This window comes from Larus michahellis, chromosome 15 (genome assembly GCF_964199755.1).
Source record: "Larus michahellis chromosome 15, bLarMic1.1, whole genome shotgun sequence".
Classification (NCBI taxonomy): Eukaryota; Metazoa; Chordata; class Aves; order Charadriiformes; family Laridae; genus Larus; species Larus michahellis.
This window is the reverse complement of record NC_133910.1, coordinates 7,434,277-7,450,776: the sequence shown is the minus strand read 5'-3', so window position 1 is coordinate 7,450,776 and position 16,500 is coordinate 7,434,277. Positions and strand designations below refer to the sequence as shown.

The 16,500-nt window shown below is 46.0% G+C and overlaps 1 protein-coding gene across 28 annotated transcripts in view; it reads left to right on the top strand.

The window, feature by feature from the left end:
• Window positions 1-16,500, top strand: part of DNM1 (dynamin 1) — a 69,405-nt gene that overhangs the window by 29,888 nt on the left and 23,017 nt on the right. For 15 of the 28 annotated variants that reach the window (XR_012590093.1, XR_012590097.1, XR_012590098.1 and 12 more), the window contains exons 7-15: window positions 95-237; window positions 323-458; window positions 1,640-1,707; window positions 2,759-2,897; window positions 11,094-11,180; window positions 11,390-11,460; window positions 11,926-11,977; window positions 13,196-13,207; window positions 14,468-14,581. Coding sequence is in view for 16 of the 28 variants with exons in the window: in XM_074609193.1 (XP_074465294.1) it covers window positions 95-237; window positions 323-458; window positions 1,640-1,707; window positions 2,759-2,897; window positions 11,094-11,180; window positions 11,390-11,460; window positions 11,926-11,977; window positions 13,196-13,207; window positions 14,468-14,581 (822 nt within the window). In the remaining 12 variants the exon portion in view is untranslated. Of the gene's footprint in view, window positions 1-94; window positions 238-322; window positions 459-1,639; window positions 1,708-2,758; window positions 2,898-6,161; window positions 6,301-11,093; window positions 11,181-11,389; window positions 11,461-11,925; window positions 11,987-13,195; window positions 13,208-14,467; window positions 14,582-16,500 lie in introns of all 28 variants that reach the window. The other 13 variants (XR_012590103.1, XM_074609206.1, XM_074609199.1 and 10 more) reach the window with 4 other exon arrangements.

Below are 16,500 nucleotides of genomic sequence, written 5' to 3'. Positions count from 1 at the left end.
GGAGTGTTCCACTTTGTGTTGTGGTGTAGATGTAGCAAACTTTTCCCCGTTAACCACTTAAAGGTTTATTATCTTAAAACTTTTTCTTGTGCAGCAATTGACCAACCACATCCGTGACACCCTGCCAGGACTGCGGAACAAGCTCCAAAGCCAGCTTCTCTCCATTGAGAAGGAGGTGGAGGAGTACAAGAACTTCCGCCCTGATGACCCTGCTCGCAAGACCAAAGCTCTGCTTCAGTAAGTGGCCTCAGCTGCATGTCCCTCCCTGGAGGTGACTGCTCATCCACCACTTCTCTGCTTCATGCTTTTTGTTTTCTTTCAGGATGGTCCAGCAGTTTGCTGTGGACTTTGAGAAACGCATTGAAGGCTCTGGAGACCAAATTGATACCTATGAGCTGTCAGGAGGAGCTAGGATTAACCGCATCTTCCATGAGCGTTTTCCCTTTGAACTGGTGAAGGTACTGCTTCCCTGTGATGCTGAGAGCCACTTTGTCTTCTTGTCTGTTGTGTGCTACCTCTTCTTTCTGTCTCCTCCTTACTCCTTTTGGTATCTTTCATCTGTCTTTCCCTTTGACTACTTTGTTTCATGTTTTTCCTTTTATCACTTTTTTTACTTCTATTTATATTCCTTTATTGGAGCCTTCCCACAGTACTGACCTTTCCTTCAGTCCCTGTCCTTGTGGCAGAACTTAACTTTCTCTTAGATAAATGACAATATTTCTTTGGCTTAGTTCCTAAATGCTAAATTAAATGTGCAAAATAACTTCCTTTAACACAAATGATAGTAAATCGATGACTGAATACCCTTGCACGTATGTTGTGTCAAAGCTACTTTGACTGAATTTCACATAGTATGAATGATGCTGAAACTTGTACTTTCTTGATCCTGAGCACCAGACTAGACCTAAAGTTGCCCTAATAGATATGCAGAAGCAGGAAGGAGGATGTAGGTGTACCTGGGATTACTTCTGTCTGTCCCCTATCAATGGTCTAGAGGTGGGAACAGTGCAGAAACTGTGTTACTGTCGTAACAGTTGAAGAGGATTTTTATTAAATGATAATTTTATTGGATGGCAAAGTACACAAAACATGATCAGAAGTGGTATGTAAAAACTTTCTTTAACATCAGATGGAAGAGACTTGAGAGCCAAATCATTCCACTCCTGTTTTTTCTGCATTTTTGTGGCGTTTTTTTGCATTTGAATAAGATGAGGCCTTTCTAGTGAAATACTGCCTGCCTTACATTGGATAACGCATTTTTGTATGTGAGTTGTAAATATATTTGTGGTGTTCATTGAACAAACAGCTGCCAAGACCTCATGCTAAATCTTGGAAGACAAACCATTTTGTTTTAGAAAGCAATCTAGCGCTTCAGTCCTATCTCAAAGAAGCTCCTTGGGAGCTGCTGGGGCTTGGCATCTGTAAATGTAGACCCTTAGCTATTCATATTGGTCCAGGATGTCTGCATTGGCAATAGAAGCTTTATGGCTGGACTCTGTATCCAACGCTTGGACTAATATCTCATCTGTCACATGATAGTGCTGGCATGGGACCTCTTTGTAATGCATGCTGTTGTGTATCCTGGGATTGCGCAAATAAGTGTCAGACAGTTTCTGATGAAATTCTCTCTTTGTTGCAGATGGAGTTCGATGAGAAGGAGCTGCGGCGGGAGATTAGCTATGCCATCAAGAACATCCATGGTATCAGGCACGTATCATGCACTAGGCAGACCATTGGCTGCATAGCCTTGTAAATACCTCTAGACCTTCCAAATGGAGTTGAAGACTTCAGAGGTACGGTAGGTCAGCCAAAGGGGAGCAATAACCTCCTTGGACCACCCCAGTAGCTTGGGAGTAGGGAGAATCATCCAAGTTGGATTGCTTTCTCTTCCCATATGAGAGTTGCAGAAGCCTAAAAGGTAAAACTGCCTTGGTGACTAGACATTTTCTCCCTCCTTATGTCTTGACATAAGAAAGGACAGAAAGAGGGATGCTACTCCTTCATTTAGTTAAAACTAAAATGTTGTTTTTTACTTTCTGCCTCCATACTAACCAACAATTAGTTGTTCAAAACAGTTGTTGGTACTGAGCAGCTCCTCCCCTAAAGATCTGAGGGAACATCAGGGTGCCCCTCACTAGGATCCCAGTGGCTCCAAACACAGTTAGCAAACACTTGTGTTCCCCTTGGCAGAGGTTGGCTGTCAGAAAGCGTGGCCCTGAGACCCTGAGTTGTGCTGTTCCTGGGAAGGTGAGCAGGGCCTGGTGCCTGTCAGAGACCATCCACCATGCTTGGATGTGAACAAATACTGACCTGGCTTTATTTTTATTCCTTTCTTTTGCTCAGTCACCAGCTGAGCTTGAATAAAGGGTATCAAATGTGTTAGTGTCCTAATCATTAAGAAAATTTTTCAGAAAAGGCCTCCCATCTGCTGCACAACTCTGAGGTCAAATATGCTGCAGAGGGGTCAGCCCCTGACACCCTTGGGCCTGGTGATCGAGGTGAAATGGTGGCCTGGCGGTAGCTGTCCACCTGGGATCTGTTTTTGCACTCAGCACCACCTTCATGGGAGGTGCCAAGTGTCTCCCACTTTCCATTGACTCCAGTAAGGGCTTCTCAGGGGGACATGACACTCCCCAGCTCCATGTGCTGGGTTTCAGTGGTGGCGGTGCCTGCTCCAAGATGTGTGTGTAACGCTGTGACATTCTCCTTGCCCCTTCTCCCCACCCTGCCTTGTCTTGTCCCCACCCTGGGTGTTTAGAACCGGTCTCTTCACACCCGACATGGCCTTTGAGACCATTGTGAAAAAGCAGGTGAAGAAGATTAAAGAACCGTGCCTGAAATGCGTGGACATGGTCATATCGGAGTTAATCAATACCGTTAGACAGTGCACCAAGAAGGTAACCAGAGGCAGCATGGAGCTGGCACCTTCCACCCGCTCGCTGGCTGCGGCACAGCATTGTGACCTGGGCAGGGACTTGCCTGCAGCCACACTCGGTGTTTCTAACCACCTCCTCAGCATGACTAGACCTGAGCGGTAGCAGTCTGGGGCGATCCAGCCAACAAGCCAAACAGGAAGGGAAGTGGTGTGGGATGTGGGCCATGGCCTTGCTCCCTGAATGTTTTAGAGCTGAGGGATGCTGGAGGTGTCCCTGCCAACCCTCTGTCTGTAGCATGACTCCTGATTCCTAAACCCAAGGGTATTTCATATGTGGCCATGTTTGACTCTACATTTAGTATCTGGGTTTGTTTTCCAAGCCAGAAACTGGGATTTAAATTTTGTCCCCTCTGTTCTTGTAGAAGTGAGAGGGTTAATCCCAAACTAGCCTTTGGTGCTCCTGAAGGGGGGTGGAGGGTATATGGGCTGAACTTCAGAGGCTGCAGCAGTTATAGCTGTGGACTGTATTGCAGGGAGACGTTCCTGTGGTGTTTGGCTTGGTTTGTGGTTGGCTTGGTCCATATCCTGTTCTGAAGAGCAGAACATGGCTGAGAAGAAGCAAGTTAGAAAGGTCATCAACCTCTGGGGTCCTCCTGCTCTCTATGAGAGAGGGCGGGCTTCAGGTTTTCCCGTTTGGGATCCATACTGGTATTTGTTGGGGCTGAGGGAGGGAATCTACCTTTGTTCTGTCCTTTGGGTATGGCAGCTCTTGTTTCTGAGGTTGGGGTTGAAGGGCAGCAAGATAAGACTTGTGCCATCCCTCTCAGCCATGGCTTGCTGCTTCAGGCAGGGCTAGGTACTGGTGAAAAGGTACCTCAGTTAGGGTGGTGGTATGGGCACTGGAGACCGAAATAGCCACTGGCTATTCAGGTGCAGGTAAATGGGCATAGCAGGAGGTGTCTGGAGAGTCTGACACCCTGTCTCTGCAAGGGTAGGGAAAGGTGCCCAAGTGGTGATATTTGCTGTTACTTGTAGAAATGCCTAGTCCTTAGGGCCGAGAGCCTCTATAGAAGGGCTCAGGCATGCAGGCATATGCTTTGCCTACCAGGACAGTCTGGGAAAGCAAAGTAGATGCAGTGAGAGATTGCTCAGGTTTCTAGAGTGCTGGAGGAGCTTCCTTTTTCTGTCCTGCTGCCCTCCCTTGGGGTGTGTGACTGTGGGGAGCACCCAGAAAATTGCCATTAGAGCCTGGCGACAGGTAAGCACAGGCCCTCAGGCTGCCAAGTATCCAGAGTCGCCTGCTAACTGGATCAGAAGGGCCCTCCTTTTTCATGCCCTCTGAAGTTTCCCTTGATTTGATCTTCATCCATCAGGTGCTATTCAAAATCTCCCATTCATTATTTCTCTTTGCATCCTTCCCTCCATTTCTGACTTTTTTCTTCATTGCTTCTTTTTGTTTCCTCTTTTACTGACAATTTCAGAATAGACCATCTCTTCTGACAGCAGCAGGTTCCTCAAGTGATCAGGTGGTGGGTGCACCAGGGTAGGAAATAAGGGAGGAGAAGAGACGCAGGGATGGGGGGGAAAGTAACAGACTCAGAATTAAAGCATTCCGCTTTAGCTGAAATCCTACTGCTAAGAATTTGATGGTTGACTTCGGTGCTAGGTGTTCTGCGTGTGCTCTGGTAGCCATGGTTACAATTTTGTAACCGAAGAAACAAAATATTGTCACTCAGGTACTGGAAGACACTGTTTTGTTTTTTTTAAATTTTTTTGTGTGTGTGCAGGCCCCTCCAAGTCTGGTGGGGGAAACAGCGTATATTGAGCCTAGCAGGGCAACTGGATTAGTAGGAAACTGCTGCTGAGTCAGAGGATGTGAACTTAACTCTGGAAATGGCCTTTCTTTGCTCAGAAAGGGGCATTGTTGGCACCTTCAGAGAGACCATTGGGTGAAGCTGAATCCTGTAGCACATTCCAACTCTTTGCTGCTTGAAAGGCAGACTGATTGTAGGTCCTATAATACGTGTTGAAGAGTGTTTTAATACTGGTGTTGCTTGGGGTCTTGCAGGTGTTATCCACAGAGATTTGAAAGATGAGGTGAAGAAGGAAATATCTGACTTAGATGAGGTGGTAGTTATTTATAGCTAGTCCTGGATTGGTTGTTAGCTGTAGGCACCCCAAATTTGACTATTACCTGTACTTTTAGAAAGGCAGTATGTCCTTTCCATGTCAAGGGGACGTTGTGCCCTTGAAAGCACTTACAAAGCAGTAACGCCCCACGCTAAAACAAGTAACTCAGATTCTGCAACAAAGAGCATCCTGGTAGAAGCTTTGAAGTGTTAAAGATGTTCTGAAAAACCACTTTGTGTGCAGTAGTCCAGAATTGTATCTCTCCTGGCCGTGTTCTGGTAACTTTAGTTTCTGTGGACTTTCTGCTCTTTTGTAGTGGAGCCACTGAGAATACAGGCCACTTAGTGTCAGTGGAAACTAGTAATTTCTTATAAACCTCAACAGGCCTGTGTTGGGTCTGATGCTACAGGTTAGCTGGGGCAGAACAGATGCTTTGCATGGTTATGGATGCCCTGTAGCATGTTTGCATTTTCCTAAATACTGGGTACATCTGTTCTTACTGAGGAAGTTAACGCTGCAGGGAAGGTGAGTGAGATGAAATATGCTCCATAAGTGGAGCAGTTTGTCTGAATCTCTGAAACTGAGAGACTTCAGTTCTGCCAAAACAAGATGTGACAGACCTTTGCAAGTCTTAGCTTGGCTCCTGTTCAGGCTTCCTGCATCTGGAACTAGGAAAACATGAAGGGGAGATAACCATTGGTGGGAAGGAAAGGGGAAATGCCTGAGACAAAGGGAAATGAGACCTGGTGAGCCTCTAGGAAGAGAAGCAGTGGCTCACTGTGGCAAGCAGCTTTGTCCTGAAATCCAAAGAAGCTTTCCTTCAGAAAGAGATCACTTGATCCCTGGGGGGTTCCATCCTTTCATCTTGCTCTTGACAGCTCACCATTTCACTGGCCCAGCTGCTCCTACCTCATTCCCCCTTGCCGCTTCCATTTGCCTGTAGACTCTCCTGATACTTGGCAGTGCACAGGCCCCATAGCAATGCTCACCTGGTTCAATAAACTAATGAAATGAACCAAAATCTCACTTCTCATTTTGCCTTGTGTTTTCTCTCTTTTCCCTTTTCCTTCCTCCTCTTTCCTCCTCCTTCCTGTTCTTTCTCTGCTTTGCTTTCTTCTTCCTCGTTGCTTCCTCCCACCCTGCCCCTGCCATGCAGAACGGGTCTCTTCACGCCTGACCTCGCTTTTGAAGCCATAGTGAAAAAGCAGGTGCAGAAGTTGAAGGAGCCGAGTCTGAAGTGTGTGGATATGGTAGTGAGTGAGCTCACATCCACCATCAGAAAGTGTAGCGAAAAGGTAAAGAAACAAAAAATGCAAAGAAAGGTCAATGCCCACCCTATTCCCACACTCTTCCACGCTGTTTCTCTACACCCACCCCAGGAACTCCAGCAAACCTAGTGAGAGAAAATGGTTCTAAAGATGCATCTAAAGGAGAGCAGCAACCTGCAGGTGTAAGAGCAGTTTAAAAGCAGGCCAAGAGAAGTGGGCATCAGTTGATGGGCTCTTTAGCTGAGAAGTGAGCTGGGATCCAGTGGATCGCTCTAGCATACCCCTTTTCTCTGGTTCAGTGGCATTCACCTCAGTGTGGATCAAACTCTTTGCAAGCCCCATTTGCTATGCCACTGCTCGTGCATTTGGAACTTCTTCCTTGTTTTTTCTGGGACCCCCTTAAAATCCGGATACCCTAGAAAAATATCTTGCATCCCCACAGCATGAGTGGTCTGCAGGTTTCATCTTGTCTGCAGAGCTATGTTGAGCAGTAGTGCATACAAAACAACAGTCAATTAAAAGTTTGACGTGCAAGATGTTCTGCAAGAGATATTTTGAGTCAATGGAAGATTGCTGTCCCAAAAGCTCGGGGAAAAGCTTTTCCAGGCATTACACCCTCTGCATCATTCTCCTGCTGATCTCTCGCTCCCTGGATTATGCTCAGGGGGAGGTAGTGTGGATGCTTTTCCTTGTATGCTGTGAACCACAGGAGGTGAAGCCTTAGGCTAGAAGAGGGCAGCAGTAAGTGGAGAGGGAAACTGTCTTGGGGGTCAAATACCGCTTGGAGGCTGGGGCAGGAGTGGGTTTCTTTCCCAGGCTGGCTTCCTCCAGGAGGGGGCACCACATGCCTCCTTAAAAAAAAAAAAAAGGCAGATGTGGCAATTGGTGTTAAACTTAGCAGTGAGGGGCCAGAAACACGTCTGTGGCACAACAGAAGTATGTTCTGGAAACTGAGTTGGAAAGGGCTGTTTCATGGGTTATTTTAGGACTTGAAAATTACAATTCCCTTTCTCCAGGGTTACAGCCAGACTCACTAACATATACACCTATCTAAATGTAAGAATTGATATGAGTTCAGAGTGAAGGCAAGAGCTGAGCTAATACGGTCTGGTTGTACTTAGGAATACAGAGCTCACCTCTGCCTCTGTTAAGGAGTCATCTTTGACATGCTCCGAGCTCTGCCCAGTCTATTTCTTGAGAGTCCTGCTGTAGCCAGACTGTGGGGGCTGATGTGGTGAGGCAAAGTAACTCCTTTCCAGCCTGTTTCTCTTGTTGTTTTTATTATTAATTTGATGGGTTTGATTGCTTACACTGTGTTCTATATCTGGCTGGAGATGTTTGCTCTGGGTGAGGAGTGAGAAAGATCATGAAGACCCCAAGGGTGTTGAATTCCAGTTTCTCTGTTGCACCATGCCGTTAGACTGGCTGGACACCCACTTGCTGTGTGGATTTTAATCTGTGATATGGTGGAGGACCCTGTGAGGATGTTCCAAGGTGATGCAAGGTGTTCCAAGGTATATCCTGTAAGGAAGGTGATAGTAGCAGTGATATTGTAGGAGACTAATGGCTGTAATAAAAGCTGGAGAGGCCAGGGACGCAGACATTAGAGATGCAAAACAAGCGCCTGAATTAAAATATGTAGCAATACTACTGGAAAATAAAAAGAAAGCTTTAGTAATGCTTAAAGTCAAATATCTACATGTAATGAGAAGGTTAATCCTGCCTGTATCTCCTTCTGAAAGAGTAGAAGGTAAACTGCTATAGACCACTTTAGGATAGCAGCCAGCCTGAGGTGGGTTCTGATGGCATAAGGTAGTAACAGCACAGGGGCATTAGTTAATTTGTGATATCTATCTTGCATGTTATAGCCCTAACTGCTTGATGTGGACACGAGCATGTGCTATTAGGGGAAGCATCTGGAAAAGGCTGCTTTAGGACTGATGCTAATTGTAAGGTAATACCCAGCCTGCTGTGTTGTGGACTGATGCTGCATTTCTGATGACAAAAACAAACTTTTAAACTCACTAGAAGTCCTGCAAGGCTTCTTGAAAGGAAGTCCGCTTGGGCTGACACCTTTTGAATTAGCTTAACAGTCCTGTAGCCTTGGTTTGTTGCTGTCCTGAACTATTGTGTGTTACTGTTTGTGTGCTGCCACAATTATTTCATTTCACCCCAGATGGTGAAGAAATCTTTGTACGTGCAGTTGATAAAGCTGCATAGATGGAATAATATGAGGCTATTAATAAAGAACACAGAAGGAGACAAACCCATCTGTTGCGTGCTACAGAAGTACAGCTTTCCTATATGAAAAGAGATTTGCAGTTGACTATTTCTTGACTGTTAGACAAAGTTGAGGGCTGAAGGGAAGGTAGCCATTAAGAACTGCTCTGACTGGCCTGATTCTGAGCTCCTTCCAGTTGGGTAAATGGAGAGTTAGCTCCAAAATCAACAGAAGGGCTCGCATGCTTATGCCAGCTTTACGTTTAAGAGGATAGTGTTCTAGCCAGTGTTTTTCCAAAAGCAGGAACCTTCTGTGCCAGACTGCACTGCAGCATCTCACAAGTGCAGGAAGGTCTTGCAAGTCAGCAACCCTTCAGCTAAAAGTTGATCTTTGTGCTGGCAAGGACTCTTGGAATCTGCAAAGAGGGGAACTAACGAACATTGGGACAAATTTGGTTTCAGAGGGCTGTGAGCTTGTATTTTGATTAAACAGGCAAATGCAGCTAAAACAGGATTGAAAACCCACTTGAGCTGGGACACGATCCCAGGCTGACAGACTTAACCCCTTGAAGGGTCGCCTGCTCTCCTGTCTTTCAGTCATGGCATTTCTGGGTGCTGTTTGTACAGCTGGTGATAACTCCTTGCCCCTCTATGCCCAATTGCATGTGCCCTGGTGGTGTGACGTTCTGTGGCTTGTCTGTGTTCTCTTTCCTTGCCCACCCTTGCTTCTTCTGTGCATGCTTGGGGTTGGAAGCTCCTGCACGGGGACTGATGCTGTTGATTTATTTTTGCACATGAATGTTGCTGGGTGACCTGGGTTCTGAATAAACCACAACTTGTTTTGTACTTTGTGTGCATTTGTACTGGTTGGGAGTGGGGTGGTGGGGGGAGGTTTGATGTGGTTGGTTTGTTTGTTTGACTGTTTTTTTTAATTTGAAGCAAAGAAGCTGAGACTTGCTTAGAGGTTTTCCAACTTCCTGTTTTTGTTTGACATAACTTGCCCATCTATCCTTTGCCAACCCCCCCCCCCCCCCCCCCCCCCCAAAGGAAACAGGAAGCTTTGCCTGTGTGTCTCTGAAGCAACCAGCTGCCTGAACCATAAAGATCATGGAGAACACCCACTTTGTACTTTCAAGACAAGGTGGTGGTGGGGAATGCTAGATCCACTTGTGGCTTTTTCCTGCCTCTGTAGGGTCATTGGCATTCAAAACAAACCACACATTTGAAAATAAGCAGTGTCAAAGCTAGTCCTCAATTTCAGTTCCAGGCTATTGCAACTTGACTGCAACGGTGCTGAAAGGGTTTGAGACTATTTGTAGTCAGATGTTAAGAATATTGTTGCTGGTTAGACTAGGATCTGGCTTACAGTAGTGATGCTGCGCGCTTTTAGCGAGTTCCTTCTAGCATGTATACAGAACAAAAGGCCAAACCAGTTTAGGAAGAAGCTCTCATGTAAATTGGAGGAATGAAACAAATGTAGTACAGATCATAAGCAAACAAGATTTCTTTTTTTATACACCCCTTGAGGGAATATAAAAGACTTATATTAGGAAATGCTGTTTGATGTTATAGTCAAATTGAAGGTAATATTAAAAAAAAAAAAAGGGGGAATTATTTCAGAGGTGATAGGTGAAGTGGTGAAGAAAGGGCTAGATCCTGGGTCTGGAGGATTAATTTCATTTGACTGTGCTGGGCCTGATCTGAGAAACACACAGGTATGCTACTGAAATCACTAGAGGCTCATATGAATCTAGGCAAGTAGGTAGGTGCTGTGTGAAACCCACAGGGCTTTAAGGATGCTCATTTTGGAAGGGTTTATCATGATGATCTCTGTAGATATTCTTCTTTTGAAACACAGCTAGTGAAGTACTACTTCTCTCTCTGGGCAGGAAAGGATTCCCTCCTCAGTAACATGGCAAAAAGTGTGGTGTAGGTGTGATGTGAATAATAGACCTCAACTATGTAATCCTGCCCCAACACAGGTGGTGAGCAAATAGCAGCAGCTGGATGCCCAGAGCACAGTGTTTCTTGAAGGCATGTCCCCCTGAGTTGGTCAGATCCTATGTCTCTGCTGGCAGATGTTGACGGAGAGGGCCAGATGCTTTCACTTAGTGTGTCAGCAAATGGAGACGGAAATCCACTTCACTTCCCAGGGATAATTCCCATAGGATTTAGCAGGTTGTAGCAAAAGGCCATTCATCTATTTAGCCTACTACAATGAGATGCTGAATGTAAGAGAAATTGTTCACTTTAATGGGAAAAAAACCAACAAGCAATTAGCAGCGCATTTGCATCTGGGGTTTGTCAAGAGCCTCATACCAGGAAGAATGTGGTGGGTTTGGAGCAGGTCTCTGGTGAGGCAGAAGGGTTGCTGCAAGAGTGAAAAGGGCTTTTCTCTGAAGCCCAAAGCAAGAGGGAATGAACTTTTGTCCCCCGCAGACCTCCAGGAGCTTGGAAAAATCTCTGCAAGTCCAGCTTTCTAGAATTTCCCTTGAAAATATCTGATTGCAGGGTGTATGTGTGCATGCATACATGTGGGGGGGCTGCTCCCCCCTTTATACCTCCCTTTCCCATGTGCACGTGTGTTCTCTCTCTTGCAGCTCAGCCAGTACCCTCATCTGCGTGAGGAGATGGAGAGGATTGTTACTACTCACATTCGTGAGAGAGAAGGCAGGACCAAAGATCAGGTAAGGGATCAGGAGTGTGTGTAAGAGGGGAGGTTGGGTAGGGTGGGGGACACCTTTGAAGGGTCAGTCTAGGCTGGAGTGGCCTAAGCCAAGGGGTGTCTGGCTGCAGAGGGATGATCAGATGAACAGCGTACAGGGTTCTGTCTGCCCCTGACTATTAGCAGTGTCAGTCACTAACCTCTGTTTTGCTCTGTGCTCCTCTTTGGCAGGTCATGCTTCTCATAGACATTGAGCTGGCTTACATGAACACAAACCATGAGGACTTCATTGGCTTTGCCAAGTAAGCACTCACATCCTATTGTCTCTCCTTCTCTGCATGTGTTTCCTGTGGCTCTGTCCTATGGCTGCTCCAGTAAATGGGTTGCAAAGGCCCTGGCGCAGATGCTGTGGTCCCAAAGTATAGTTCAGCTCTCAGTATTGCTTGGTTTTAGTGGCTCTGTATTGCAAGTCTGGGGAGGAGGATAGGGATGTGTAGAAGGGGGAGTTAGAGTATTAGGGTTGGTTAGGTGTTGGGGGGGGAAACAGCAGAAGCTGTGAAGGGTTAGTAACTCAAGTGTGGTTCAGGTGGGACTGAGAAGATGAGTAGACCAGGCTGAGAGAGCAGATGGAAATATATTGGGTTATCGAGGCTTGGAAACCAGTGGTGAAGGGCATGAACTCACTGTAGTGGCTGTCTGATGGGAGCAGGATTCAGGTGATCAAGAAGAGCTTGAGGGGTTTTGAATGTCTCTGCTGTTGTTTGCAGTGCTCAGCAGAGGAGCAGCCAGATGAGCAAGAAGAAGGCAGCTGGCAACCAGGTAGGCCAAGTTCCATCTCCTTCACTGCTGCAAGAAGGACATGTTTGCTACCTGGAAGCTACCAGGTGGACAAGTGCTGTGCTGGGCTGGATGCAGCAGTGCTCCAAGTTGTTTATTTTACTTGCCAAACTGTTTATACCTGGAGGATAGTGTTTTACGCTAACTGCAGTCAGGAAGAACTGAGCATGTAGCAGCAATGGAGGGAAAGTGTTGTAGAGGGAAAAGAATGCTTGATAATCAAGATCTGGTCTTGCTCTTCTGGTAGAAATCCTATTAATGTGTAAACCGCTGTTCAGCCCCTTCACTGGCTGTGCTAACTCTTCTGCTGAGGTGAAGGGTACAGAACACTATGTCTCAACTGTTACAGTACAGAATTGTATTTTCTAGTTGTCTTTCCCATCAGTGATACCTACTTTCTGGAAAGGGATTTCAAGAGAGTTCATGGACTCTCTTCTGGAAAACTTCACTGGAAATACTTAAACCTCCATACAGGGAGACAAAGGGCAATTATAGCCATGGTTGCAGTGGGTATGTATGAGAACACACTCATGGGAGGAAGACAGTGGTAGAGGGGAGGAGTTCCCTTATTCCTTCAGGAACTGTAAGAAGCGTACGTACAATTAAAAAGGAGCTAATGACAGTTTCTCCTAGATTTGCTGGGGACATGGCAAAGCTATCTAGGCTTAGAAGATCTTGTGGAAACAAAGCCTTACAAGCAGAATCATAGTGAATGGAAGCAAATGGTTTTGCTTAGTCTTTCTAAAGACATTCCCTCCTGCCATCCATCCTCTTTATAACATGTTTGACCACCTTTCCCTGCACATAAACATGCAGACTGCTTCAGTACTGTTAGCAGGCATGAAGTTCAGGAGGTTGGGCTGGTCAACCATCCATTTCGTGGGATCTCGGAGCAGCTGTAGGGAACCCCATCCTCTGCAGTGTACCTTACAGAAGAGCTGAGTGTAAAAGAGCGCAAAGGGCAAACTCTGGATCTACCTGTAAAGTGCTTTGGCTTTCCTATTAGCAGACTTTATTTTGGGATGGGGGTTGCTTTTATTAACACCTGGGTTAAAAGACTTTGGTATCAGCTTCCAATTTATTTTATTTTATTTTTGAGCCTCTCTTCTCCTGCTCCAGCTTTCCTAGTAACAATCTCTCCTCTCTTTGCTCCTCTCCTGCTCTCTGCTCTGCTGCTGTTGCTATGGTTCCCCTTTGCAGGATGAGATCCTGGTGAGTAGAAGGCCCCTCAGCAGGGTGTGCTAATGAACATTAATGTTGCATCTGGGAAGGCAAGAACAGTGCATAGACAAATTATTCCCTCTGCTGCTGAATGGGGAGAGGAGGACAGCTGGCACTAGACATAGGTGAAGCAGAAATGAGGTGAAAAGGTAGTATGTTGAGGAAAAATTCAGAACTGCTGGTAGATCTTGTGAGTGGGTGGAGATAAAAAGCAGTAATCCAAGGATGTGTGGTTCTGTTTCGCTGCCCCCTCCTGCCCGCAGAGAGAATAGGACTCTCTCGAGCTTAACAGTAGGCATGAGATGAAGACCCTGTGCTCCTGCATTTACCTTTGTAGGATAAACTAACGATTAAAAGGATTGTGTACTTCTATGGTAGGCTGCTCACACAGTGCAACTGCTAATATGCAGTGCAGTCACATGGGTTTTTCAATGCCAGGTCGTTTTCAACAAGCACATCCAGACAACAAGGTACACACACAATGCATGCAGATGTTTTCGGGTGTTAACATTGTAGTAATACATATATAAGCTAATGCATTTAAGCTGACACATACTTGCATTTGATTACTGCCTGTGTGAAGCTCTAAACCAGCGCTTGGTGAATTGGAGTTCTCTAGAGAGCAACAGCCTGGCTTTACAGACTAAACTTAAAAGAACTTATTTTGTCCTAAATTAATATGACAGCTCAAATACCTGGGTATGCTGAAGTCCATGGTACTAATTCCAGATGCACCATTTTGTTCTGTTATACCTAGTGTCTCCTTTTTACTAAACTCAACTCTTTCTGGGTTGCTTGCCCATCTTTTCTTCTTGAACTGGTTCCCCCCACCCCTGAGCTGGGGGAAGCACTCCACACGTGGTGTGCCGAAAGGTGTGCTGGTGTCCTGGTTTTCTCTAGGCATGGCCTTTTCTCAGTGTGTTGATGTGATTTGGTGCTTGTAGGTTGTGCCAGTGTCCAAGGCACCCTTGATGCAGTTCTTCCTGCATCTTTTTCCTCTTGGCAGAGGGTATAATGCACAGCACTGCCAGGTTTCTTCCTGCATCCTTTTTATGCTATTCCTGGCCCCTTTTCAAGGCAAAGACCTTCACTGGCCAGTTGAGTGGGGGGCTCTTCTGGCAGCAGCAGAGAGCACAGTGTTCCTTGTCTTTCCATACTACTCTTTGTAGGGGTACCCTCTGATCTTTCCTCTGTCACCTAAGGGCTGGATTTTAGGACCCTTGTTAATGCTCGCTGCTTCCACCCCCTTAGGTCATCCGAAAGGGCTGGCTCACCATCAATAACATTGGGATCATGAAGGGTGGCTCCAAGGAGTATTGGTTTGTCCTGACAGCGGAGAACCTCTCCTGGTACAAGGATGATGAGGTGAGTAGCTCAACTCTGTGACTTAAGTCTCGGGCATCTGATAAGAATAAGGCTTTTAGTTCACTGGGTGTTACAGATGTATCATCTGACTACTGTCTGCAGCTTGTGACAGAAGCTGAAACTATCCTTGGGCCAGGTTCCCTGTGGTCTCAGCACTGCTGAGCATTTCTGAGTTGATGTGAACGTGGCTTTTTTGATGCACAAGGAGTAATATCTGTGCTTGAAGCCATGTCTCAGCAGAAAGTTGACAGACAGTTGGAGTGAATTTAACCTTTATTTGTCTTGCTGTGGCAGCTGTGATCAAAGGCGTGATGGGTTAGTTCCAAGATTTGGACTTTTTGGTATTTGTGGGGCAGCCATGATGAGTTTCCTGAAGGAGTATGGCAGAGGTTTTCATCCATCTCTCCTGGTCGCAAGAAAAAAAGCTTTCTCCTTTGAGTGTAGCAAGAGGAGGTGGGGACCTGAAGCTGCAGCTCAGGTGCTGGCTCCTTCTGACTTGGTTTAAATTACTTAACCCCCCCAAGATTCAGTTGTTAAACCTGCAATGCAGGAATGTCTTTTTTTAATGTTTCTATACTAACTGTGCCAGTTAACACATTATTTGTAAAATTGTTTGAATTGTGAATGGCTAGAGTACTGCTGATGAAAAGTACAGTGTGTTCCTATCCCTGATAGGAACATAGACCTACTCTGTAAAGTTGCTTGAAAATCTTGAATATTAGGAATGCTGGCATTGTGCTGTGATGTCTTTCTGCTTCAGTGGGAAATGATATAAGTGGACAGAATTGTCCCAGCTGAAATTATCATTGTCAACAGTGTGTTGCTTCCTGTGCAAGACAAAGGTAAATAATTGTCTTTTCTGATTACTTTGAAAAGAGAAAGAATAGCTGGATGATTTTGGTAAGGACATAATCGAAAGAGTTAGCCCTGCTCAACGTGCTGTGGGATGAAAAATGCTTGGTATGATATAGTCACGCATTCTAAGTTGATTGGGGTTTCTGATTGCAAATAAGGAAACTGCTCTGCCCCTTGCTATAGTTTGTGTCCCTCAGGTGTTTTGAGGCACACAGTAGCTGCAGCCTAGGCCTGGCTACTTGTCTAGTTTGTATCAGTGGGCCTGTTTCATTCTCGGCAGGTGGAAATGATGACAAATACAGTGATGAATCAGACTCTAAATGTCACTTTCTGCATGGAGACTGCTGCTGTGCTGCTATGGATGAGCAGGCAGCAAATTCCTAATTAAAGAACCAGGCATTGAAATGTCTTTTGCTAAATCAGTGTGTCTCTGCTACATGACTGCTGACCTTTGTATTCAGAGTTGCTGGGGGAGGCTTCACTTTCCTCTAGGTTGCATATGCAGGTTGAGTGGTTATAAACATCAAGTAGTTTAATCAAAGCCAGCTGCTGCATCTGTACTACAGAGATGATCGGAATTCCCTGTTCTTCCCCTGGGGAGTGGGAGGGAGGGCTGCAGTGGGGATGTGTAAACTGTTGATAGATTCCAGTTGCCTGGGATGGGGATTGGACCTCCCTTCCCTCCTGAGGGAGGGCAGCGTTGGGGGGGGGATGGGGGGACACAACAGGACAATAGCAACTGGAGGTCTGCACCATTTCCCCTCTGCATAGCAAGAGGTAGAGCTGCCTAATGAAAACAGCTCCCTGCCAGCCTTGGTCCCTTAAACACAGGAGAACCAGTGCTGATGAGGTCTGAGCTGCCACTGAGAAAGGAGCCTTTGTCTTCAACTGAGTGGGAGCAGGGGGGAAAGGGAAGCATGGTTTTATTTGCTTCCTTCCCAAGCTCAGCTCCTTGATCTCTGGCTGTTGTGAGGGAGAAAGGCAGCAACTTCCATCTGGACTGCATAGCTGAGTCAGGCTAAAAGTTGGTGCATTTGAGGGGCAGCCAGAGAGCCTTGAGCATG